At 38.7% G+C, this 27,917-nt stretch overlaps 1 protein-coding gene across 1 annotated transcript in view; it reads right to left on the bottom strand.

Moving 5' to 3' along the window:
- Positions 1 to 244: 244 nt before the first annotated feature.
- The window catches only part of LOC122803519 (stomatin-like), a 219,763-nt gene continuing 192,090 nt past the window's right edge, over positions 245 to 27,917 (bottom strand). Inside the window, exon 7 of the mRNA XM_044073163.1 lies at positions 245 to 567. Coding sequence (XP_043929098.1) covers positions 373 to 567 — 195 coding nt within the window. The 3' untranslated portion in view covers positions 245 to 372. The remainder of the gene's footprint in view (positions 568 to 27,917) is intronic.

Below are 27,917 nucleotides of genomic sequence, written 5' to 3'. Positions count from 1 at the left end.
CACACATACACACACACACACACACACACACACACACACACACACACACACACACACACACACACACACCCACACACACACACGCACACACACACACACACACTCGCACACACACACAGATATATTTTTATGCATATAAACACAAATGGAATTTTATTAATTAAAACTCAGAAAATCATCATCTGTAGAATGAGTTCTAGTATAGAATTTGTTTTAATGAGGAAAAATACACTTACAGCTGAGAAAGTTTTTAATTCAAGCAATACTTTATTGCGTGTTCATTGCTGTACAGATGCACATGATAGCAGCTTAAATGACTACACTTGTGATGTCATAAATGACAGGTGTAAGTGTGGAGTGCCTCAATGAATCTTATTTTTGATGATGCATTAGACCGTGTAATAGATTTAGGGGCAGTGGGAATACAATAGTGGAATTGTTTTCTGCTGCAATGTTGCTCAGAGTTTGGAGATAGCGAAGCTGTATGGCAGCTGGTGACTCATTAATCACAATCGAGGCCTCTTTCAGTGCGCGAGAAGCATTCATTTCTCCTTCGGCAGCAATGACCTGGAGAAAGCAGGAAATACATTTTGTGTTATTTTAAAGTGATTCTGGAAGTTCACACACAGAATGCATAATGTGGAATTTGAACAGCAACTACATTGAGTCTTTTATAAAAACAAGTTCTTTTTATTGCCTAAGCATAAATCCCAGGTTGAATTCTCAAACAAATTAAAATGCTGGTGACTATAAAATAACCACTTTCTTTTATTGGCGATGGGAGATCATAAACTGAACAGAAAAGAATCTCACACACAGTCTTTACTCCAAGTATTTAAGTAAGGTTTGTTACCAGAACTTTCACTAGCACTATCATTGCTGGAGCCTTCCTGTGTCCTGACAGAGTGCTCTTCAAAATATCTGGAGATATACAGAGCTGAGTATATTTTTCTGGCACTTCAGAGTTGTGTACTGGTAATTCTTGTTTGACTAATTTTATATCATTGCTGGCTGACTTCAGAGTTGTGCACTGTTATTTTTGCTTCACTGTATAGTTTTTCAGATCTCTGCTGAAGGTGTTGGTTTTCCCATACCCACCCTCCCTATTCCTGTGTTGTTTTTTAAATTTGGAGGCTTTTGCAGTTGCCTGTCCCCACTGTAGATTTGATCTGGGACACTCCCCCCAGTCCCATCTCTTTACCTCATTCTACCCAATAGACTCCTTCTGCACTTGTTTTTAGTCATTTTTAATTTAATTGCATTTTTTAAACTGTTTGGTCCAACATTGCTACATACTCAAGTGTGCCAGCTTGCACTGCATTGGAATTGTTTTTACTGCTGTTTTAGCTACTTTTCTGTATGTATATATATATATATATATATATATATATATATATCTATATATATATATATATATATATATATATATATATATATATATATATATATATATATATATATATATATATATCTATACACCTTTCCTGTAACTAGTGTAGTCCAGATTCAAATTTGCTGTATCCAGGACTGTATGTAAGCTTCTGAGCCCCCCCCCAAGTTTTCTGTGTTGGAGGGAAGCCTTCTAGTTTATCAGTGGAAGTGGTAAACATTAGGTAACCTATCTACCACATAAGGAGTGGTTCTGGCCCAGAAACTGTAGTTATTGGCCATTTGGGCAGTTTTTCCATCTCTCTCAACATTCTGATTTAAAAGCCCGCATTTGCACTTGTTTCTCCCCTTTCCTGTAACTAGTTTAGTCCAGATACAGATTCTTAGTTTTTGTAAGCACTAAATAATCTACTGATTACTACAGCACTCAACCTTCCTCATTACCTAGAGGAAAACAGTTTTGGTACTTACTTTCCTCACTTGCTTAGAGAAAAACAGCTCTTGTACTCACTTTCCTCACTTATCTAGAGGAAAATAGTTTTTTATTCAGGCATGTCCAAAGGTCAGCTCCCAATGTTCTCTCCTGTCTATCTAATGAATCTGGGCATCTTAGGGCAATGCAGAAATTGCCTCATGTACACAGACAACCCTCTCCTCCTACCACCCAACACTACAACCTGTGAGAGATGCACTTACCTAGCCAATCTGGAGGTAAAGCTCTCTCCAATCAAGACTGAACTTAACAGTCAAGAGGAGAAGGTAAACACTTGCACCACACCACACTCATCACATAGTCTCGCTAAATCTAAACCACCAAAATCCACACATACAAACACAAAAACATTCGCGGAGGCTCTCAATAATAATCTGCTCAAGCAACAGAGACCTCCAAAGCAGAAATGCAAGCAACCTCCACCCCCCCCAACACAACTCAAATGACACATAGCCTGCAGACTCAGTGTGCCACTCAACCACAGCCAATAATGCAAAACAACATACCCAACACACTAGTCATAGGTGACTCTATAGTCAGGCACACTGATGTCCCACTCACCAGGCTAAACAAGGAGAAGGTTACTGTCAGCTGCCTGTCGGGTGCCAGGATTCGGCACATAACCCACACATTCAGGTCACTCCACAACAAGTACAAATATGACTCTGTTATTGTCCATGTTGGTGTGAACGACCTGAGACATACCTCCCTGGACTACATGAAAAGAGACATGGAAGAGCTCTCCGATCTTGTAGCCCAGGCAGGTATGACCCTAGCCCTGAGTAGCATTCTGCCATCACCCAGAATGATGCTGCAGTACAAGGACAAAATGATTGACTTCAACAATTGGCTAAGCTTCTGGTACCACTCTAAAGGGATCCAGTATCTGTCTGCTTGGGATGACATGGTCGGCAGACCATGATGCTTTGCCAGAGATGGCCTGCACCTGTCACTGGCTAAGGTTTTTGCCACCCCTATAGTGTCTTTTTTAGGCAAGGTTCAAATGACAAATTCACCACCATAACAGGAACAGGCAAGCAAAAACTGAGAGTGATGCTACTCAATGCTAGAAGTCTAAATCTCAAAATGCACTAACTCGAGGCACTCCTTAAAATGGTGAACATCGATATCTGTGCAGTGACTGAGACCTGGTTCAAGGCTCCAGAGAGCACCCCTGCACTACCAGGCTATAACTCATACCACACTTTTCGGCCATGTAACCTGGACCAGAACACCAAAGGTGGAGGTGTGTCCATATTCATTAAGGATATCCACACCTCCAGGCTAGTTGCTCAGCATAATACATCTGAGGTTATACAAGTTCATAGGTTCATAAGTTCATAGGTTGGTACTAAGCTATCAGCCCTAGGTCCTATACAAGCCTAGCCATAACAATTCCTTGGCTATTTCTTCCCACACTATTTACTTCCCTGGACCCTTGTCTAGCAGGGCGACTGACGTGATCCCCAGGGGAGAATTTCCTTTCTCCCATCCATTCATCAAGGTTCCTTTTGAAGAGGGCCAAAGAGGCACTCTGCTTGACATGTAAATGCAACTAACTCTGGGCAAAACTGCAATCCAAATTGTAGCTTGCTACAGATCACCCACCATGCCCCAGGATTCCCACTCCTCTTTTATTGATGTAGTGGAAAATATTAAGGTTCAACCAAACACCCTAATAATGGGCATTTCAACTACCCCACCATTAACTGGGAAAAACTATTTATGTACCAACTCCTTCACTCAACGATTTCTGGAATTCATAAACTCCAATGCCCTGGATTAACTTATCCACACCCCCACCAGGGGCAACAATATCCTAGATCTCATCATTACCAACATGAGTGACCGGTGTTCCACACCTGAAGTCAACGCCTCATTGGTCCGATCCGACCATAAGCTAATTACCCTAGATATCCACATCCTGCCCCCCCCCCCCCAATTAAGGAAACCATGGTAAAAATTTCTCCAAAGCCAACTTCATGCTTCTTAAGACAGAAGTGGTGAACTTCATAACACCCATGCAGATGGACAATACAGTTACGACTACTGAATCCTACACGATTGCGCTTTATAAGCACTTACATGAGTGCATGGATCATGCTATCCCAAACAGAATCAAGCTGCTATCCTCCAAAAAAAGGAAGCCAATCTGGTGGTCCCCTGCCATAAATAAACTGTACAACAGAAGGAAGAAACTGTTGCAAAAGAGAGTAAAATCTCATGAGTGGAGGAGCTCCCTGGTCAGCCTCAGTAAGAAGCTGCGATCCCTGATAAAATCCTCCAAAGCTAGTTATGAAAACAAAATCACCACTGATTCTAAAGACAACCACAAAGCATTCTATAGCTATGTCAAGAATCTCAATGGCAACACTCAGATCTGCTCTCAGTTACAGCACAATGGCACTAAATATACAGACCCAACTGATATTGCCAACATCCTGGCAGATAAGTTCAGTGCTAACTTTACCCCCCCTCACCCCCTAAAGAGCCCATCTCTATACTGGAAGAATGCAAAGTTCCTGTAATCACGGCTGCACAGGTAAAAACCACACTCTCCAAAGCCAAGAACACAGCATCCATGGGACCAGACAACATCCCAGGCTGCATTCTACACAAACTACAGAACAAACTGGCACCCCACCTAAGTACCATGTTCAATCATAGCCTCACCTCAGGCTTTGTGCCTGCTGAATGGCGCACAGTGATGGTTATCCCACTCCACAAGGGGGGAGCCACCACAGACCCCGGGAACTACCACCCCATTAGCCTGACGAGCCTGGTCTGCAAGGCCATGGAACGTATCATCATGGAACTTATAAACAAAGACATTGGTAATCTCCAAACTCTGGACCCCACCCAGAGGCAGATCATGTCTCCTAAACTTGATAGACTTCTTTAAAGTAGTCACCAAAGCCGTAGACAAGGGTAAGGTGGCTCACACAGCCTATCTAGATCTTGCCAAGGCTTTTGACACCATCCTCCACTCTGGAATTATAGATAAACTCACTAAACTAGGTATAAATCCCTATGTCACAAGATGGGTTGCCAACTGGCTCATTGACAGAACCCACACTGTGAAAGCAGCAGACTGCAAATCTGACTTCAGACCAGTGACAAGTGGAGTACCACAGGGTTCAGTCCCGGTCCTCTCCTGTTTGATATCTTCTTCTCTGAAGTACAGGCTAAGACAGAAGGTCTTTGGCTAATGAAGTTCGCAAATGACTGCAAACTAGGAGCCATAATCAAAACTCCTAACGATGTGGACATCCTACAAAAGGGCCTCACTGAGACAGATGCCTGGTGTCAAAGCCATGGCCTCAAGCTCAGTGCCAAAAAGTGCATTTTTCATCCCCTTTGGTAAAAACTCTGTACCCATGAACTACAACGTAGGCGGTAGTATACTTAACACCGAAAGTGTGATAAGAGACCTTGGGACACAGGTGGACAGTAGTCTCTCCTTTGATAATCACATCGCCACAGTAGTCAGGAAATCCTTCTACATGGCACACCTCATCACAAAAGGTTTCTCATCCAGAAAAAAAGAGGTCATTGTTCCCCTCTACTCATCACTCATTAGACCCATTATAGAGTACAATGCCCCTTTTGGTATGTACCTCACAAGACATCTACAACAACTGGAAAGGCCGCATAAATACCTCACAAAGAGGATTACTGGCCTCAAACAGATGCCTTACGCAAACCGTCTCAAAAAACTCCAGCTTTACTCCGTCGCATATCACCTACTCAGAGGTGATCTCTGCCTAACATACAAAGCTATGTCAAACCCAGAGCTGTTGGACATGCTCCACTTAAAGAAATTCCAATCCCTCCGAGCTACACACTCTAGGGACCTAAACCTTGTCACCACAATAAACAGAACATGCCGGTGGGATAGATTCCTGTTCCAGAGACTTCCCATACTCTGGAATAAACTACCTACCTATATCAAACAAAGCTCCTCATTAGCACTCTTCAAGAAAAATCTTGATGATTGGACGGGAAATAGGAAATTCACCCCGGGGATCACCTCTGTGGCTCTGCTCAACAGTGGCACAGGAAAATAATTTTCTTGGGTGGTAAAAGCCACCTTTTTGGCTGGGCTTGTATAGGCCCCAGGGCCAATAGCCTAGTACCTACCTATGAACCTATGAACTACCATATCTTTGTGTTGACCTGTCTCAGGGCTGACACTTGGGCCTTGGTTCATGTTCCTTTCACACAGGTATACTTCAGACTCCTCTGGTTCTTCTTTTCAAGTGGTCCCTCTATTCTTCCTGTCTTTCTTTCTACCTTAAATAGGTACAGGTTTACACCTAGAGCCACTCTCAGTGCTGTTCCAGGTTTGTCCCCTTAAAGGGACAATGTTATCCAGCACTTTTCATTGTATTATGTTGCACGTAACAAATACAAAACCAGCATTTTCCTTAACTTTATAAGCAGGTATATATAATACTGCACAACTCATACTCATTAATATACATAAATATGCCTGACAAATGCCAAAATTAGCCTTTTACTGGTACCAACCATCAGATTATGTTACAACAGATAGGCTTGCAGTGATGTATTTTCAATTATACATGAAGGCTGTATTTGCACCTGTGAATTTAGTTTACTGAAGCACATTGTTATGCCATTAAAGTGGATGTTAGTGTCATTGACTCCAGGAATAGCTCACCCATTGTTGACTCCTATCCTGAGACTTGTAATGAAACAAGGAGTTTGATGAAATTGGATGGTATATTTATTAGGTGCACATGGAGTAGATAGGTGATATTTTTATTAGGTGGAAAAGCCATAAGTTGGACTGTATGCAAATCCATGACTGCAGTTATAACACAAACAATGCATACCAGTTATAAAGAGGTGCAATGCAAACAGTGCATGCCATCACTGCGGTCATAGTGCAGATAGTGTTTTTTGTGACTATAGCTATACAATGTAACTTTATGCACATTGTTATTACAACAATGCAACACAAAGAATGTCTGTCATTTCCATAGCTGCACAACACAAATAACACTTTCTATCACTATAGTTACACAACATAATCAATAGGAAACAAAAATCTTTACAGTAAATCTCAAACAGGATATCCCAACTGCTTTTTTTCTCTAGTACCTCAGCTGAGCTAGTTGTTCTTTAACTAATTAATTAAGTAATCCATCCATCCTAAAATCTAATATATTTATGACATCAATCCAGAGCCATATGTTACAATGAAGTAAGATAATGCTTTCGTAACTACTAATTGCACTTCTCGCAGTGGGTGAGGAGTAACAAACTAGGGGTACACTTAGACAAAGTATCACTTGTGAGAGACGGTATAGTGAGGGTTGATGTGCAGTATTATGAGATAATAATGCCATAAAGAAAGGCACTGAATGTAGTGACCTAGTAATTATGGCTAAGTTTCAAGGGGATATATGAATCAAGTAACACTGAGAAAAAAAAAGGAACATGGAAGCTGACTAAGATATATTTCATGTAGGAGCTCCTCTTCCATGGCGCCACTGTTTATGTCACTCATGAGACCTACAACACAAGATAGTAATCAGGTTTGGAACTGAATAAATGAAGAAGTTAGATTTAGAATGGAAAGGACGCGATGGGCATTCAACAGGATAATTTGTGGTATGGATTACTACTAACAGGGAAGATTAAGAGATTAAGACACCTAGATCTGTTTTACCATGCTATATGTGAGGAGCTCTCATTCTCATATGCATAATTAAGGATGATAATCCTCATCACACAAAACTTGTAACAAGTAAGCCAACGAACCTTGGATCCTGGATAAGAATAATCCTTTGTTTAAATCACCAACAATTCCGCATACAAAGTAAAAACAAACAGCAAGGACTAAGCGCTTTCACCCTGAAACACAGGGCATCATCAGAGTACTAATTGTGCACTAACTTCTTCTTTATATACTAAATTAGGTTACTTATTTGCACCTCGTTAAAACAATTGTTAATGAATAATGTTTCTTTAATTAATTAATTTGTTTATAGTCAACCAGTATTAAAGTGAAAGGAACGAAAAACCAAAAAGAAAGAAGTCAAATTATCATTGAAACTGACTTTGGATATTTAGGTGTATAACCAAATTCATCTGATCGATAAAACTGGTTGTGTTTATATAAATAAATGATTGATTAAATATAAATATACAAAGACATGTGAATATTTAATTAATTTAATTTAAAATTGTGTATATACAATTTTTTTATATATAAAAAACTGATTCATTATATGTCAAAACGTAATAGTAATAATATTAATAAATTTAATAAATTATTAAAAAATGTTAAAAAATGGTAAAAAATGTTTAAAATTATTTAATATATATATGTAGAGCAGCATAACATATCTTAAAAGTCAAGACTTATAAATTGTAATCCTGTTACAGGAAAATGTAATAGGTAATTTCATTTAATGTAACACATATATACAGCATAAAAAATATATAAATATATGATGGAAGAAATATTTATGTATGTAATGCATATAATAAAATAATAATATATATTGTTAAACAATAATCTAGTTGGAATATCAGTCTCCTTTCACAATATTCAAGAATTTGTTCAGAATTGTTCTAAAATGCATTTTGAACAGCATATTGTATACATATATATTTATATAAAATAGTTCAATATAATAATAATTATTAATACATATAACAATATTTAAATGAATTGAGATCTAAGTTTCAATATACTAGATATTGAAATCTGTTCATTAATACCAGGCAATGTTGTGGCATTTAATCTTAATTGCCACAAACATTCCTTTGCTTCTAAGATCGTCTTTTCATCACCACCACTACTTTCTTGATAAAAAATTCTATCAATAATAAAAAATATAAATTTTTTAAAATTAGAACAATTGACACTATGATTGTATAGAGCACTTGTAGTTTTTTTATTCTTTATATCTCTTAGGTGTTCACTGATTCTTTGTTTGAGTTTTCTAATAGTTTTACCTACGTAGAATGCATGACATACAGTGCATGTTGCAACATAAACAACCATTTTTGTGTTGCAATTGCACGATCCTGGACATGTAATTGTCTTAACATAATTATGAATATACAAATAAGGGCCATCATTGATGAATCTACAAACATGGCACATTCCACATTTATTCATTTTGGAATTTTTAAACAATTCATAGTTCTTGTGTTGTTCAAATAGATTCTTTAAATTTTTACCTCTACTAAAAGTTATTGTAACTGAGTTACCTAATATTTCTCTTAAGTCTTGGCTTAGATCTAAAATGCTAGTCCAGGTTTCTTGCATAGCAGTAACTATTTGTTGAGAACAGTTGTTGAAGGGTAAAATAAAAGTGTCATGTCTTGAAGTAGATTGGTTCTTGTTTATAGTAATATTAGTTGCCAGCGAAATAATGGGTTTGTATAATGTATTCCTTTTAATTATAACTTCCCTACTCATCTCTTGAACAAAGTTCTTCGGGTATCCTCTAGCCAAAAACATATTTATAAGTGTATCTAATTCATTTTCAAATTTTAATTCATCACTCACTAGTCTAGATAATCGCACCATTTGTCCTTTAACTAAATTCTTTTTTTGATGCGTAGGATGGCAACTCTCAAAATGTAAAAAGGAATTCGAGTAAGTTTTCTTTCTGTAAATCCCTGAGTGAAACTTGTTGTCATCCAAACATAGCGTGATGTCTAAAAAATTCGCATTATTCACAAAGACATGACTAGTAAATCTTAAAAAATCTGTTGTTTTACCCAAAAAGTTAATAAATACATTAAATTCGTCCTCAGTTCCTTTCCAAAAAATTAAAATATCATCTAAAAAGCGTAGATATAACAGAACTTTTTTCCAAAAAATGCTTGTAAATACGTGTTCTGACTCCCAATAAGCAAGGACCAAATTAGCATAAATGGGGGCGCATCTAGCCCCCATAGCAACCCCTTAATTTGTCTAAAAGTTCTTTGTTAAAGGAAAGAAAGTTGTTTTCTAATACTAATTCTAACATTTCGGTAAGTAACCGATTTTCAGAAATGTTGTCTTGATTGTATTTATTTAAACATGCTTCAAACATCTCCAATCCTTGTTCATGAGGAATAACCGTGAATAAATTAACAATATCTACAGTCACCATTAAAAATTCTGTTTTAAAATCAAAGGTGGTCATAAATTGTCTAATGATATCAAGACAATGCCAAGAATCTTTTAAGATATATGGAATAGAATTCATAATAGGCTTACACTTAAAGTCAATATAGGCAGCCAAAGGTTCTGTCTTAGATCCCTTTGCTGACACTATCGGTCTGAAGGGAGGGTGGTTCATGTTTTTATGAATCTTGGGAATCCCAAATATAGATGGGGTAATCGGAAATTCAACAGAGATGAAATTATAAGTTTGTTGATCTATTCTCCCATCCATTAGAAGTTCATAAAACAACCAATCAATCCTAGTGTAAGCTTGATTAATCTCATTTCTACTAACTTTTTGGTATGTATCATTGTCTTCCAACATCTTAGATATTCTATTATTGTAATCAGTATTGAGCATAATGACCACACCCCCACCTTTGTCGGGTTTCATAATTCGGTATTTGTTTGTGTCAGTAAGTTCTTTAAGACAGAATTTCTCTGAGGGTGTCATATTGCTAATACCAGTATTGTTGAATTGTATGATTCTTCTGATATGTGATTCACATAACTTTTCAAAGATCTGAATGAAGCAGTTTTGTGGGGGTATGAAAGTACTGTGACGTTTCAAAGTCAAAAATCTATTACTTTGAAATGGATCTCCTGTGTTGTGGAAAAATATTTTCAAATTTAAAAGTCTTGTAAACAATTTTAGATTTGTCAGAACCTTACCTACATCTAACCTATATGTAGGTATAAAGGTAAAACCTTTACTTAAAAATTGAACATATTTATCATCAAATTTTTGTCCTGTAAAATTATACAAATTAAAACCCGAAAAGGAAGAGACAGAGCAATCTTGCATGTCTGTGTACACTGAAATTCCCATTTCATTATCTGTTACACTCTTCTCTATCACTGGATTACCTCTAGTAATTTGTGTATCTAAAATGGGGTAAAGTGATTCAATTCTGTTTGAATCCTCAGTTATTTCAGAAACAACTTCTGTATGGTTATAATTAATTGTGGCTATCTCTGCCATGAATGGGTTCTGTGTGGTTGATTGTTGTAATATCTGTGTGTAACTTGATTCTGGTTGCTCTGTTGCTCTCTTATTCGTTCCGATCTCCTCAAAGATGGGGGTTCTAAAAAAACAGATTGTGCCTCATCATTATGATTAAAATTAAAATCGACTTGATTTGTCCTAACATAATCCATGTTAGGACTTGGTTCTTGTCTATTAGTCATAACTTGTTGTCGATTGTTAGCTTGCATATTTTTGTATTCCCTAAAATGGGTATAAGCTTTGTTATTACTATAATCCCTAGTATCTCTTTCAATTTTGTTGTTTTTAATATCCAAGCCCTTATTAATATACCTGTCAATATCCTTAAAAACATTTTCTAACCTAAATTTATTGTGTTCATATAACAAATCAGCTTTAATATTACTATCTAAAATATTTAGTTTTTCTTTTAAAACATTCAATCTGTCGTTGTTGTTACGTATAATCAGTCTTAATAGTTCAAATCCAGTTCTATCAAAAAGATGTAATAATTCAGTAAATATATCTGTGCCTTCTTGAAACCCGTGTGGTAATTTGAACAGACGTAGCCCCTTTGGTACTTGTTTTAACTCCAGAGATCGTTCCAGGAACACGTTGTCCATCTGAAGTGATTTGAAAGTTCTTAAAGTCTTTTCAAATTCAACAATTTGAGTATTTAGCGTGCCCATATCTCTAGAATTAATAGGTTGTCCCTTATTTAAACATGGGGCCGTAAGAAAATGATCCAAATCCATATTAGATGTATGATGAATGTGTGGGCGACCAATTCGTGCAGTTGGATTTCGTTCTTCATTAAGATGAGATCTGGTTGTCCTATTGAGTGCAGGTGGAATATTAACTTCATCTTTACCTAATGTAACGCCATTATTTGATGGACTTGTTGATTGTTGCCCAGTTACCAGCCTGTGAATGCTAGTATTAGGCGTAGAGTGTAACGTAAAAAGTTGCTCTTGTGATTCTGTAATAATAACTTCACCTTCCACCGTTGGATTTTGTAATTGTTCGTGCAAGGTTTTAATTAGTTTGTTGGTAATGTCTAGGTGCTCTTGTAATAAACGCTGTATATTCATTGTGAACAGCGTTGATATTATGCCAAAAGGTTGCACCCAAGTAACAGACAACTATATAGTCAAGAGCAAGAGTAATTAAGTTAGCAGTCCGTTTTGAAAGTCTGTTTTAAAAGTCTGTTTTAAAAAATTTTTCTAAATTGCAATAGTACCCCTGAAAATTCAGTACTGCCTTTAAAATAACATGGAAATAAAACAAAAATAATGAAACAAACCACAAGTCTGTTTACCAAAAGTGGTCGATTGAATACAACAGGATGATTCAAACTGTTGTTTTAGTTTTTCGAAAGTCAACTAGTTACCGTGTGACAGTTCTCCTGTAAGATACTTTGATGTTACAAAAATAGTAACAATGCACCTTATAAATGAAACCGGTGTGCAAAAAGAATATTTTTGTATAACAGATAAGCACGTTTGAGTTGTGCTTTACAACTGCCAATGATAGTTCAATTGTTAGGAATCTCTGTAATTGACAAGTGTTCCAACCCAAAAATAATGAGTCTCCGGCAGTAGTAATATAAGCTATACAAGCTGTAATAGAGTGCGTTTGGTAGTACACTTTAAAATGTCAGTTGTGCCCTTGAAAATTCAGTACTGCTTTTCTCGGAAAAACAACAAGGTGCAGTACGACTATTCTCTTGTATAGTAATACGTTGATACACATATATTGAAAATGCACCACTTAAGTAAAACCGGGAAGCAACGCTGAATGTTTTATATAGTGTAACAGATTAACACACTTGAGCTGTGTCTTTTAACTGCCAATGATGAATTTAGTTGTAAGAACCTTTTAAGTAGACAAGTATTCCAACCTCAATTGCAGTAAATTACTGGCAGTAGTAATGTAAGCCTCGAAAAGGCTTTAGAAGTCTCACCTTATAGTATTTATCACACAGTTGAAACTGTCATTGAACAAAATGCTTAAACAGCGGAAAATCTTTTTGACCGAAAAAAACGTTGTCATCAGATACGGAGCCTTAAGCTACGTTGTTGGGCTCTGAACATGACTCACCAGGATACAAACAGGCCGTCAGATAAACACCACGATAATCCTCATCACACAAAACTTGTAACAAGTAAGCCAACGAACCTTGGATCCTGGATAAGAATAATCCTTTATTTAAAGCACCAACAATTCCGCATACAAAGTAAAAACAAACAGCAAGGACTTAGTCCTTGCTGTTTGTTTTTACTTTGTATGCGGAATTGTTGGTGCTTTAAATAAAGGATTATTCTTATCCAGGATCCAAGGTTCGTTGGCTTACTAATAATTAAGGATGATGTTTATCTGGGGAATGTACAAGGTCGTGAAGAGCAGGTCATGTCCTGATGTGGCTTCTTTACACTTGATTCAGTATTGAGTGGACAAGGTTTCATCTTGTCAAGTCTATACAACTCTTTAATTGCTGCTTCTCATAGCCAGTGCCTACATGGTTACTATTTGTGATCAGCTAGTGATTCAAAGTTTTGGATTTTTTTTCTTCCTGCGGTTGTGAAAACATGCATTTAGTATACATAAGTAAAGGGGTGTGAGGATGATTGGGTAGGCACTGGCCTTCAGCAAAAAATCCTTTTTCTGGCTTATCCCATCCTTTTGAAGCTTTAACTAACTTGCTTCATCCTGCTGACTATTGATGAAGTGAAAACTTTAAAATACAGGGGAAAGGGAAAGTAACTTGGTATTCAATCCATTCAGAACATTTAGAATGAAAAAGTGTTCCTCTCTAAGGGTCATCAATGAATGCTATAGGTCCTTGGCTTAAGGCAAGCAAATGATCTAGGTATATTTAAAAAGGGGGTGAAAACTTCTATGGTATGCAGAGTTTGTCATGTGTTTTATACAGCAGATATTGTACAATGATGAGGGTAAAATGGTTCACACTGCTTACCTTGACCTCGCCAAGGCATTTGACACAATCCCCCACTTGGGCATTGGTGGCAAACTTAAGATGTTAGGTACAAACTCTTAAAAGTCAAGGCCAATGTCAATGGCCTCTGGCTGACTAAATTTGCAGATGATTGCAAATTAGGAGCTGTCATAAAATCCCACTGACACAAATGTTCTCCAGGAAGGGCTAATGCAGACAAACAACTGGTGCCAGAACCATAGACTAAAACTAAATGCCAAGAGATGCATAATTGTATCCTTCAGAAAGTCATCCACCCCTGGAAACTATCATATTGACAGCATACAGCTAAGAGTTGACCTAGTAGTCAGGGACTTGGGGACACAGACAGACAGTAATCTAGCCTTTGACCATCATGTATCTACAGCAGCGAGGAAATAATTCTATGTTGTGCAACTTCTAAACAAAAGTATGGTATCTAGATCCACAGAAATCACTGTTCCACTGTATTCAGCATTCATCAGACATATCATTGAGTTCAATGCCCCATTTGATATGTACCTAACCAGGCATATCCAACAAATGGAATGTCCACAGTTTCCTCATTAAAAGAATAAGGGCATAAGTAACATGTCCTATGCAGACTGCCTCAATTACCTATCCCTGAATTCTGTCTCCTACAGACTGTTGGGGAGAGATCTATGTCTGGCAAACAAGGCATTGTCAGATCCCACTCTGATGGACCTCCTGCATATCTGCAAAACATACATAACCAGAATTACTCATTATAAAGACTTAAACCTTGCCTGTGATATAATTAGGACCTGCTGGAGAGACAGGTATGTATCTCAGAGACTACCCCTTCTCTGGAACAGGCTCCCCATCTATGTGAAGCCCCTAACCTAATTCAAGTGTAACTTGGACAACTGCTTGGGGAATAGGAAATTCACCCTGCTTTGGTACCCATGTCTCTAATGGACAGAGGCAACCTGTAAATGGTTCATTTCCCAGACCCCTGCTTATAAATGTTTTACCACCAAGTTCTTGCTTACACTTATCAGGGGTACCAGAACTTGTCAGAGATTTGAGTTGCATGGCTAGCTTAAAAAGGCCCTTGTGGTCATTAGAATAGTACATACCTACAAAGCTGGATTAGTAATGCAGCCTGTCCTGAGATGTGTGCTATGTATATTATACATTATGCTGTATGTTATATTATGTTATATAATGCTAAGTGGTGCAGGGATGTGGTGGTAGGAGCTTTTTGTTTCCTGCAGGGTCACCACTAGCAAATTGATATAAGAGGAGGAGCTATGAGACTTCTTCAAAGAATAAGAAAGCTTTGCCCAAAACAGGGGACACAAAAAAACAAACCCTGGAGTCATGCTTGAGGGTGGCGGTGGTGGTCATCTATGAGTGTCTCAAGTCAGGTGATATATGTAATCTGGTCAAGTTTAGCCAGAAAAAAATAGATGGAGCTGTTGTGTGCTAAAAGGCAGAGGTATAATGTAATGCCACTCAAGTGTCAGAAAAGTCAAGGATGGATTAAGGTGTGTTAGACCATGACAACAGAAATTGTTTCTTAGAATGTAGAATGTGACATCAAAGCTGGAGAAGGAGCCAGACCTTTGGAGGGAGGTTGAAAAGTACTATCAAACTGCAGTTGGTATTACCACTGTATATAACACTGATTCCAGAAGCAGATTTCTCAGTCAGTCATGGGCTAACATATTCTGGTGCTACCCATATGGAGACACTCCATGTGGATATGGATGCCCCCATGTGGTTAAAGGACAGGCCCCATTCAGATAAGGGGATACTGACAAGCCCTTCACTGAATGCTGTATAACATAACTGGAGTTCTTCCATCTAGAGCAGGTTGATTTAATTACTTATTTAATTTTATTTTTTGTTTGTATATTTATTTATTTTTTTATTTTAACATTTGTTAATTGGGTAAGTGGGCTGAGCCACAGAATCCTTCAACCACAAAGTGGACAAAAAGGAGACACTGTTTGTGATATTGGAAGCTGTTGTTTATGAATATGGATAGTAATACATGATTTTTAACAACTAGAAGAAAAGTTGGGGACAATAACTAATAAAGAGTTGACAGAATTTATCTGGGAGGAAAGAGGGCAGGAGATAAGTGGGATATTGCTCCTCCCAACACAACAAGGTGGTTAGAATTATCTAATTTGAAGGGGTATTTTATTGCTACACAGTTAAGTTATACATAATACAAGCAGAAGGTTATAAGTCAAAGTGGATGATGATGAAGCAGGTGGGAATTAAAGAATTAAGGAGATACTGGGATTTTGGATGCAAATCCTTAAGGAGAATAATAACCACCATGCAGAATATTATATTTATAAACTTGCAGAAAGTATTCTATGAACTAAGCCAACACATGAATGGAAAAAGAGAGTTTGCCAATGGGGATGACTACAAGCAGGGATACAGAAAATAGGCAAGAGGGGGCTGAGATTTACTGGAGGAAACTAGTAAAGGACCCAAGGTATTAGGAGCAAATAACTAGAGAGGGAAGGATAACAGAGTGGGATGAGGTCAAGAAAAAGTCTGGACTGCAGATGACAGAATGCCTTCGATATCAGGGATTGATATCAGAGTATAGGCAAAGAGAAAGGGATGGGGAGCCCTAAGTGAAAAATCTGCTCAGGTAGAGTTTTTAGAGCAGAAGCTGCTGTTAGAAGGGGAATAATTAGTAGGACATCTAAAGTATTGCATGATAACTATAAGAATTAATCAGAGGAGGTTGCAAAAGATTTGGAAGAGAGATTGGAAAAGCAATTTACAAAGGAACATGTATGGATTCCAAGTATGCAACAAGTCCAGAAGGTTTTTTTTTTTTTCTTGGAAATGTTTGCATAGGAATTTTTATACCCCAAGCAGAGTTCGTGTAATTTTTCCTCAGTTTGAGAACAAATGTTGGAGGTGTGATGAAAAGAGATAACTGGGAACAGGTTTTTGGGGAGTGCAATGAGTTGACAGATTTAAAAATTTCCCTACAGAGTATTCTGTCAGAAATGCTAGGGGAGCAAATAACTGTAACTAAGGAATTGGTTATTTGAGCTTGGATACAGGACCTGTATTGCCTAGATATAGTAAGGCATTGTTAAGTTTAATTACGCTGGTTCCAAAAATTCAAATGAGGAGTTTTAAGTACCATATGGTCTCTTAATGCCTGATGGTAGTGTGGGTCAGAAGAATGACCACCATACAGGTAGAACAACAGAAGTGCTACAGTTATAGTAGACTGTTCCAAGATTTAAGTAGTGTCTCAAAGGATGAGATGGTGGACAGACGTGATGGAAATTAGGTTTCTTTTTAGGATTACTGGGTTCACTCTGTGTGACACGCTGAAGAGGTCATTAATTCAGAAGGATCTCTGAGAAGAGCCGGTGCACAGTAATATTGAGAGGGAGTCATTTGAGGTGGACTGAACATTTAGTGGGAATACCTACTGAGTCTCCCACAGGAGGGATACCAGGCTACACATACTGTGAGAAGTCCCTGGGGCAGATTCAGGAAATGCTGCAGAGATTATATCGTTCAGCTTGCCAACAAATAAGTCTGCATGCTTGGTCTGGTACCAGCAATAAATCTGTTTAGAAAATAGATGAATGTACACGTGGATTTACTTCTTGTGGGCAAATGTACCCCAACTGCTGTACCCCCAGTGTATTTCTGTTACCAATTATTTACTCTTTGTTTGTTATCTGATTAAGCGCCCTGCCTCTGAGACTTTTAGCCTTGATCAGGACCAGGTGAGAGATAAAACAAATAATGCAAATCATAAAAAGTATAAGGCACAATACTTATCTCACAGTCTAATTAAACATGCAGTGGAATTAATCAATTCAATATCATTTCTATGACAGAACATGAGAATTTACAATGTTTCAATGTGCTGGGTTACACAAGCTTATAGCCTCAGCTAAGACTGTTAATGAACTCAGTACTATTTATGTCTGGGTTATAAGCCCAATCTGTAGCCTGGTTGTCCATCTCTATTTTAAATGTCCTCAGATTCGAGGCCAAACTAATGGTTTTGAAAAGCACATTCCATGTTTTCCTTGTCCTGGCTAAGAAGCTCCTTTTCCTTGTTTTACTGAAGAACCTTGGAATATCAGTGAAGCTGTTGCTGTTCCCCATATGAATTTGATGGGAGACAAAAGCTGCATCTAAAGAGGATGTCAGTTGTTCATTTGATAGCTATATATCAGTAGTAGGTCTGCCCCAACAAACTTATAGCAGATCGAATATAACTCCAGCCTCTTTAGTCTGTCCTTATAATTAAGTTTTCTGACAGATATTTTTTCTAGTTAATTTTTTTTGTTGAAGTTTCTTAAGTTGTAATTGGTTATGAAAACAGATGACTTTACAGTATACAGTAAATGGTCTTATCAGTACCTTTTTTCTGCCTGTAAACAATCATTTAAAGCAAGTGCCTTAGGATACCTCCTAAATCCAAAAAAAAAACCAAATTACTGCTTTTCTCTCCCACCCAAAAATCACCAGAAATCAACTTTACAATTACCTCCAACGATGGAACTACGATTACCCCAGATACTAACACACGTCTCCTGGGCATAACCATAGATAATAAACTTAGCTATGACAACCATATCAATAACACCATCCAAACTGTCAATAAAAAACTAGGCTCCCTGTATAGACTCAGACCCTACCTCACACCACTAGCGAGAACTTCTGTTGCCCAAACTCACCTCATCTCTACCCTTTTCTATACTTCTGCTATATACACCAACCTATCAAAATACAACATAAACAAACTGGAAATTTGCTATAACAACATAGCCAGATTTGCCACAGGGAACCCTTTCAGAACCCACCACTGCCACAACTTCAAACAACTAGGATGGTCAGAGCTACAAAACCAACTATTGTATTATCAACTTGTTATCACACAAAAAATTCTTCATCACCCAAATAACTCCCCAATCCTCACTAACCTGATCACCCCTTATAAAAATCTTTCAACACTTTTCTCTGCAAACAAACTACTAATTTCTAATGTCAAATCTAACAATAAAGCGGGGACTCACTATTTACCAATATTGTGGGCAAAATTTGGAATAACCTTCCTATTAGACTCACATCTCTCTCATCATCTCTCTTCAAGCAACACCTAAAAGAACACCAGCAACTACTCTGGTTCTGTCCCTGTTCAAAACCAGACTGAACCATAGTTCCCCTTGCACTACCCCTATCTTCCCTGCTATGACCTCTTTGTAACTAAACTCCTCAGAAGTCACCTGTACACTATCTAGTGCTTTGTTTGTTCTTTCTTCTTTCATCTATTTCCTTCAATCTTTCTTCTTTCTACCCCATATGACTCAATAACTCTGAACCCTTGTTTTCTCCTATACTTTTGCCAATTATAAAGTTTTCCTGTGCCTCTATACTTATTTCTTAAACATAAGTCTTATTTTTTATATCTTTTCTCTATCCAAATATTAATCCTCTCATGTGTAGTAATTCATATAAATATGCTTTTTAAGTATTGAAATTTTAACTATTGTAGACTTGTTTTTATCTATTGTATTTTTAACTACTGTTTTTATGTAATTTTACTTAACTCGGAGCTTATCTCCTTGGGCCTCTACTGAAAAAGGATATGTATCCAGCTAGACTAGCCCAGTCAACAAATGTAAAATAAAAAATACAAATAAAAATAAAAATACCATAGCATTTCCTTATAATGGTAGTGACATTTGTTGCTAATAAACTACTTCAGCATATCCAAAAAAATCCCAGCCTGTCCACATTTAAAACTACCCTGAAAGATTATCTAAATACTAACTGCTTTTGCCCCTGTATTGCTCCTGGCTAGTTTCTCTTCCTTACTGCTCATCTCTGACATGTGTTCCTATTACTACTCATCTATTGCATGATTTGCTTAATATTTCTCTGTTTTCTTGCGGACATTGTATACTTTGTATAACTTCTAAATTTGTGTTTTTGTATTGTTTTTGTATTGTGGATATTGCACAAATTATATAACTTCATGATTTACCTCACCTATTTTGCATTCTATGTAAAAGTTTGCTATGATCTTGCATTCCTTGTGATCTTGAAACATGCATTAAGTTATATTTGTTCTTAATACTTTTAACTAATTGTATTGTTCTGGAGCTTTTCTCCCCGGGTCTCTGTTGAAAACGGGTTTCCAACCCAGTCGGACACTACTCGGTTAACAAATGTAAATAAATAAATAAATAAAAATAATTGAAATGATTTTCATTAACCACATCCAAATCCTTAACAGTGTCTGCTGTTGGTAATTTGCGATAATCTATTACATACACGCATTTGTGATACATCTTACCAAACTTCAGTACAGGATATTTGTTAATGTTAAAAGTAATTATATTCAGACCAACCAACTAGGTACTAAAACTTGTGCTGCAGTCTTACTTGTTTGTCATCTGTTTTGGTTACTATACTTCCTGCTTTTGAGACATCAGCAAATTTGCATTGCTAAAGGCGTGGTCATTGAATCCTCTAAGATGCAGATACCTTTCAAGAGGGTCTGAGGCACACAAATAACTGGTGCCAGAGCATACTTCAAAAAAGAGAAAACGAGCATACCACTGTAAACACGGCTATTGTAATTTGTGTGTATACATGTCTAAATATCTAAATGTACCTGTAATTTTTCTATGTGAAGCTTTCTTCCCAGGCCGCTCCTGAAAAAGGGCCTTTTTGGCTCAGTGAGACACCCCCGGTTAACAAATGTAAAATGTTGTACGTGTTTTTGTTCCTTTGTTCATTGTAAAATTTATTTCTGGAAATACAGTTTCTCAGTGAAATCTTAATGCATTCCTTAAACCCCACCAGCACCCCAGTATTTCATTAAGAGTCATTCTAAGAAGCCTACTATAAAATTGATGGCATTCTCGTCACATACACCAAAAGATGTTTTGCTTCCTTTATGATTCCCTTCATGTGCACGCAGGTTATTCCACTGCTACCATTTACTAAGACAGGTTTATAACAGAATTTCAATGCCAATAGTATATAAATAATACTCAATATCTAACAAAATCCAACCTGAGGCACAAAAACACGGCAGGCTATTATAAAATCATAAACATTTAATAAAATACAAGAACGCTCTTGTATTTTATTAAATGTTTATTAAATGTTTATGATTTTATAATAGCCTGCCGTGTTTTTGTGCCTCAGGTTGGATTTTGTTACATTTTGTTTTTTGGTTTACTCCTGGCACAATTTCCCCTAGATTATTTCTCTTTACACAATACTCAATATCTCTTTAGATGAGGTCAAATATTAATACAAATGTTTTTGCCATCATGTAAGATAGAATCCTATAATACCTTGTATTATGCTTAGTCTGGAGATTATTAATGCAAATTTGAACAAACAATATTGACGTCTAGAGACGTCAGTACGATGTAACATAAGAAGCACCTGGAGGCATCCCTAGGGTGTAATAAGTTAAGTACAATAAAATCTCTCAGTTTGGTGGAGTCACACTTTTTTTTCTACTTCTTTGTGGGCTATGGTATCCTTACTTTCAACTTGGAAGTCAATGGAAGGGTCTTACGTATCCATAGTCTTTTCAAGTAGGCTGTGGCATACTTATGATGTTACATGTATGACTACAGCCTAAACAGAGAGTAGGCTGTCACAGTGTTAGTCTTAGCAGTCCAGCCATCTAGGTTTATGTATTTTTTAATATATGCAAATAAAACAGCAGCACTCAGAGATGACTTCAGGTTCCAGTATCAAAACGTTTAATAAAACACAAGCATTTTTGTAGGTAAATCCCACTTCTTCAGATGTCTTTACAAATCAATTAAAATCATTCCCCTTCTTATACATACACCTCAAGTCACATAATATACCAATTAAGGTTTCATTCACATTTAAAGTCATCAGTGACATAAATCAGCATCAAACATTAATATTTCTAAAATGCACACAAAAAACTTTCACATATCAACAAATAAACAAACATAGTTCACTTATAAAAACATGTATAAAACCTATAAATAGCCATGTACCAGGTTGTGCTTTCTGGACCATTTCAAGAGAATATATATATTTTTAGAAGGTTTGTAGATAACCTTTTTATTTTGTGGAAAGGAACAATTGAAAGGTTTAAAGCATTTGTGCAGTACATCAATAGTAGTACATCTTTCTTACGTTTTGCTTATACTTATTTTACAAAACATATAGACTTCTTGGATATGAGTATAGAAATAGATGAAAAGGGTATGATCTTTACTAAACATCATAGGAAGACATGTCATGTTAATCATCTTCTTTTGAATGATAGCATGCATCCACCCTATATATTTAAAATGTTGTGAAAAATCAGATGTATAGGGCTTCCAGACTGAATGTGCATGATGAAGAATTCCTTCGTCAAGTAGAGACAGTTAGTGTTGAACTGAAGGAAAGGGGACATAATGAACACGAGACAGAAGCTAGTGTGAATGAAGTAAAGAAATGAAGGGACTCTAAAGCTAAACCATATTTTTCCAAGTATAATGAAGGAGAGGTGAACGTTAATGTCAACTATAATAATAGGAAGCTAAGAGTACCTTTTTATTATTCTAGCAGTGTACATACTTATATGAATATTGTTAGGAAGCATTGGGACATCTTGGAAACAGACAAAGATATCAGGGATCTGACAGATGCAGACGTTTTTATTAAAAAATAATAAATCATTGAAAAGACAGTTATGCTACCCAAAAATGAAGAATAGGGACAGTGACTCTGTAAAGGCTGTGTTCTAGCCGAGGTGTTAAGAGGATTATTTTGCTGCTAAAGGATTTACTTGCTGCTACAATAAAGAAGTCTGTTTGTGAGGAACTGGCTCCTAGTCTTTTGTGGTGCTTTTTTAACTATTATCTTGAGTGGTTTTAACAATAGGGTCAGTGATGTTGAACGGACTATTCCATGTGGCAAGTGCTCTTTTTGTAAGTATATAGATACTAGCTCACAGTTTGAACATCCAGATCAGAGGAGAATTTATAATTTTAAGGTCTCAGCTACATGTGAGACTCAGCGTACTGTTTATTTGGCACATTGTGTGGAATGCCGAAAATTCTATATAGGGAAGACCGATAGGTCTCTTAAAGAGAGAATATGTGAGCATATCTACTCTATTAGTAAAAATAATAAGGTAAACGCATTGGCTAAACATATCATGAGTAGTGATGAGAAAAGTACAGTTGGGTACACTTACCATAAATGTAGATGTTCAAGTGTATTTATTGTTGCAGTCATCACATTTGGGTTATCCCTGCCAGGGTAGCCCTCGGCCAGCCCCAATACCAGAGACTTAGTATTTCTGCGTCAGTTGCTGTCACTTGAGGACTGATGTCAGGTCATCAGTAGTATAAAGTAAGGCAGCCGACGCCATTTCATCAGTTTTTCTTGCCCTAACCTGTCAGGAGCACCCAAGTAGGTGGTCAGGCTCTGGTGGAAGAACCCCACCAGTGGAAAATAAATACCAATATGTCCCTTGTAAAGAAAGGAGAACAACAAGGAAGAATGGTAATAAAAGGAGAAAGAAAAGAAAGGGGGATGGAGGGAGGGAAACCAGGACTGCAACAGTGAATACACTAACATCTACATTTATGGTACGTGTACACAACTGTACTATGTTCATCGTGTTTCACTTTTGCAGTCATCACATTTGGGTTGATTCCCAAAGCTGAGGAAAAGGGTGGAGGCAGTCAAGGAAACTAGGGGCTGGCTAGGATGCCCTGCAAGACTGGAAGACTGCAGAGGCAAACCCTGCCCTGGATTTGGAGAAGAGAGGCAAGTGGTAATGCTTGGTGAAAGTGTGAACAGATGTCCAGGTGGCAGCCTCCAGGATGTCCCTGGTGGGGACTCTTCTGAGGAAAGCTGCAGAGGTGGAGGCTGCTCTGGTGGAGTGTGTCCTGACCCCTTTGGGGGGAGGCTTTCCATGCTGTTTGTAGCAGAAATGGATGCAGTGTGCTATCCATTTGGAAATGGTTTGTTTGGAGATGGCTTTGCCTTCTGCCCCTGTAGCAAAGCTAACCAGCAATTGATCAGACTTTCTAAATGATTTAGTCCTGTCGAGATAGAATCTGAGCTGTCTGTGCACATCTAGAGAGTGAAGAATCCTTTCCCCCTTGTTCTGGGGATTAGGAAAAAAGGCAGGCAAATAAATGGATTGGCTGAGAGCCACACTGGACATCACCTTGGGCATGAAGATGATGAAGGGTTCCACAGCCATGAGTCCCAAATTGGTGTTGGTGCCCTTCTGGGTGGCCTCACGTTGCTAGCCCCTCTTAGGAACTGTTTGATCAAAGGGTGTGAGAAAAGGGGCTGCTCAGTGGAAAATGAGCAGAAATAGCAGAGGCATGAATTTGTATAGAGGAGAAAGAGAGGCCACTGTATAGTAGGTCAGCTAAGTAATCCAGGATGAGAGGGAGGGAGGGCTGTGCTGTATTGGCTCCCTTAGCCTGGATCCAGGTACAGAACCTTTTCCATTTATCAGCATAAGTCTTTCTGGTGCTAGGACATCTGGCATGACTGATAACATCCAGAACATGTTTACTGAGGTTGGCAGATTGGTTCGAGGTTAGAGAATAAGCCACACTGCCACACTGAGTGTCTGCAGTTAGGATGCATGAATTCCCCTTCCCTCTGGGTCAGGAGGTTTGGGATCTGAGGAAGATGCCATGGAGGTAGCGAGGACAGGCTGCACAGCAAGGGGTACCAGTGCTACCGTGGCCAGTCTGGAGCTATAAGAATGGTCCTTGGTTTTTCCTCCCTTATTTTGAACAGTACCCTGGGTATGAGAGGTAGGGGAGGAAAGGCATAGACCAAGAGACTGACCCAGGGGAAGGACAGGGCATCCACTTTCCAAGCCATGCAGTGATGCTCCCTAGTGCAGAATTTGCTGAGCTGATGGTGTAGGAGGCAAAGAGGTTGACCTTCAGGGTTCCCCATTTCTGAGTTATTGGGGTGAAGGTACTTCTGTTGAGTTGCCACTCATGTGGGTACAGACGATTTCTGCTTAATTTGTCTGCCAGAGATTTGAGAGAGCCTGGTAGGAATTGTACTAACAGGTGTAGTTGCATGGCAGAGGCTGTGTGCCAAAAGGTCATGGCCAGCTTGCATTGAAGGTAGGAGTGAGTCCCTCCCTGCTTGTTGATGTACCACATCATAGTGGTGTTGTCTGTTTTGATCAGGAGAGCCCCTGGAGAGAGAAGGGGCTTGAAAGCTATCAAGGCGTGCTGCACAGCCATCATCTCTTTTTGATTGATGTGCAGAGGGATTTGCTGTGGGCTCCATTGGCCCTGTATGCACCTGCCAGCCAGGTGTGGACCCCAAGCATAGTCTGATGCATCTGTGGTGAGGGTCTGGGTGGTGGGGGAGTGGGGAGAAAGGCATTCCCTTGTTGTGGGAGCATGCTTTTGCCCACCAAAGGAAATCTTTTCTGAGGCAAGGAATTATAGGTAAAATAATTTCCAGGTCTTGAGAGTGTTGACACCAAAGGCTCTTTACATACCACTGAAGTTTCCTCATATGCAGTCTGGCATATGGAATGAGTAGTATGCATGATACCCTGAACCCCAGAGCTTGCAAGATCTTCCTTGCAGATAGCTGGGGTCTGGTGACTAGTTAAGAGAAGTAGGCTGTCAGGAAAATTTGTTTCTCTGGAGTAAGGTATGCCATCTGGGATGCTGTGTCCAGACTTGCTCCCAGGAAGATTATCCTTTGGGTGGGCACCTGTTTGGATTTCTTTTCGTTGATTATGTACCCTAGGGAGGTTAGTAGGGTCTTTACAAATGCCAGGTGCTTGAGCAGCTTTTCCTGGCTGTCTGCCTGAATAAGGCAGTCATCTAGGTAAGGATAAATCTGAATATTTCTTTGTCTGCAAAAGGCAATGGCCGGAGCCAGACATTTTGGGAAAACTCTGGGAGCAGTAGATAAGCCAAAGGGAAGCGCAGAGAACTGAAAGTGTTTAGATCCTGCCCTTAAGTGGAGATATTTCCTGCATGATTCCCTGATAGGAATGTAGTGGTAAGCCTCCTTTAGATCCAGGGTGGCTAGCCAAGCGTCCTTGGAGAGCATGGGTAGCAGCTGTTGGAGGGTGAGTATTTTGAATTTTGAGTTCTTACCATAAGGGGGTGGTTTAGAACTCCCTGGTTTTGAAGTGGAGGTAGTCCACTGCTTAGATCTTTGCATTCCCTGGGGCTGCTGTTGGGGGGGGGGGGGGCTAGGCTGGGCTGGTTTACTGGGAGCAGAAAACGACCAGTGTTTGGAGGGACAATGCCTGCTGAACCTAGGTGGCTGGACCTGCAAGAAAACCTTAACTGTTTGCATAGATTTTGCTTTTTCTTCCATCTTTTTTAAGACCTCTTTTGCCTTAGTGCCAAATAGGTTATCTTTGTGTAAGGGGGCATCCAACAATTTAGAATTGACATGGTCTGGCAGGGGCTGTTCCTTAAGCCATGCATGCCTTCTAATGACAGATCCAGTGACTGATGCCCTGCAAGAAGCTTCTAGGGCATCAAAACCACAGTGCAAGGTGTGTTTAGTTACTTGATTTGCAGAATGCATTAAATCTTGTAAATCTTTAGATTCTCCCCAAGCAGGAAAGGAAGACATTTTTTGTTTAAGGAGTTCCAAGGTATGTTGCTGAAATTTCAGCATATGGAACTGACAATTTAGTGCCCTGATAGCAAGAGTAGCTGAGGTGTATACTTTTTTACCCATTCTGTCCAATGCTCAGGAATCCCTGTCTAAGGCTGTGGGATTCTTAGCAGAGGTTGCTTTAATCCCCTTTTGGCCTTTGAGAAATGACCTCAGAGTCAGCTGTATGATTTTTAAAATGATATTTGTGTGAGTCAGGGACTCTACAGTACCTGTTTGGTTTTCTGGAACCAGGAGGAAGGGTGTCAGGAGTCAAGCTGGATTCGAGAAAAACATCCTCCACAACATCCAGGACTGGGGGGATGGCCAAGGGTCTTTGTTGTGGAAGATCTAGGAATTCCCTGAGTATCTTTTTAGACTGAGGGTAGTCCTGACTCTCCCATTGGAAATGCTCCCTTAAAGTATGCAGGGTTTCCCCAAAGGAAATCTCCTCTGGGGGAGAGGCTGAAGGAATGGAATCCTCTGCATCAGAATCCTCATAAGTGGAGAGGGGCTGCATGTCTTCATATTCAGATGCATCAGACTCATCTGTCTCTTGTTCAGAAAAAACTACAGGGGATAGATCTCTTCCCCTGATCAGCATGATAATGTCTTCCACCACTTTAAGCATTTGAGACTGAGGCAAGGTAGCAGCCGCCTGAGAGTGGGTCTACAGTTTCTTGGGTGTGGTTTGTACCCTAGGCCTAAGAAACTCAGTAGTTTTAGAAAGAACGGCAGTCATGAAAGAAGACGTCGGTTTGTGTCGAGATTTGGTAGTGTGAAGGACTTCCTCGGAAGCTGGTGCCTGCTCAGTGGCTCCAGACCCATCCAAGGTAGAGATGACCACAGGATCCTTAGTTGAAGAAGAGTTTTGCGGCATACTGGACTCCGAAAGGGTCTCAGTAGTGGCCTGCAAATCAACAGAAGTGGGCATCAGGGGCTGCAAAAGCGCCTCATTGAGTACCGGAGAATTGACGACTAGCTTAACAGAAGCATCTTTGGTAGGTTTGGACCTGTGCAGTCTGTCTCTGTCTTTATCTTTACAATAAGGGCCCAATGATGGATAGTTCTAGTGTTGAACAAAGTACAGAAGCGACAACGAGGGACATCGTGGTCTGGGGCTAAACAAGTGATGCAGTAAGACATAAGTCTTGGTGTGGTATTTGCTTTCCACAGGTGAGACAATTATGTTTCTGACATTGGTTAGTGCAAGAAAAAAGGATCC

Source organism: Protopterus annectens, chromosome 5.part1, assembly GCF_019279795.1.
Source record: "Protopterus annectens isolate FY-2018-M chromosome 5.part1, PAN1.0, whole genome shotgun sequence".
Classification (NCBI taxonomy): domain Eukaryota; kingdom Metazoa; phylum Chordata; order Ceratodontiformes; family Protopteridae; genus Protopterus; species Protopterus annectens.
This window is presented reverse-complemented; position numbering and strand designations above follow the sequence as displayed.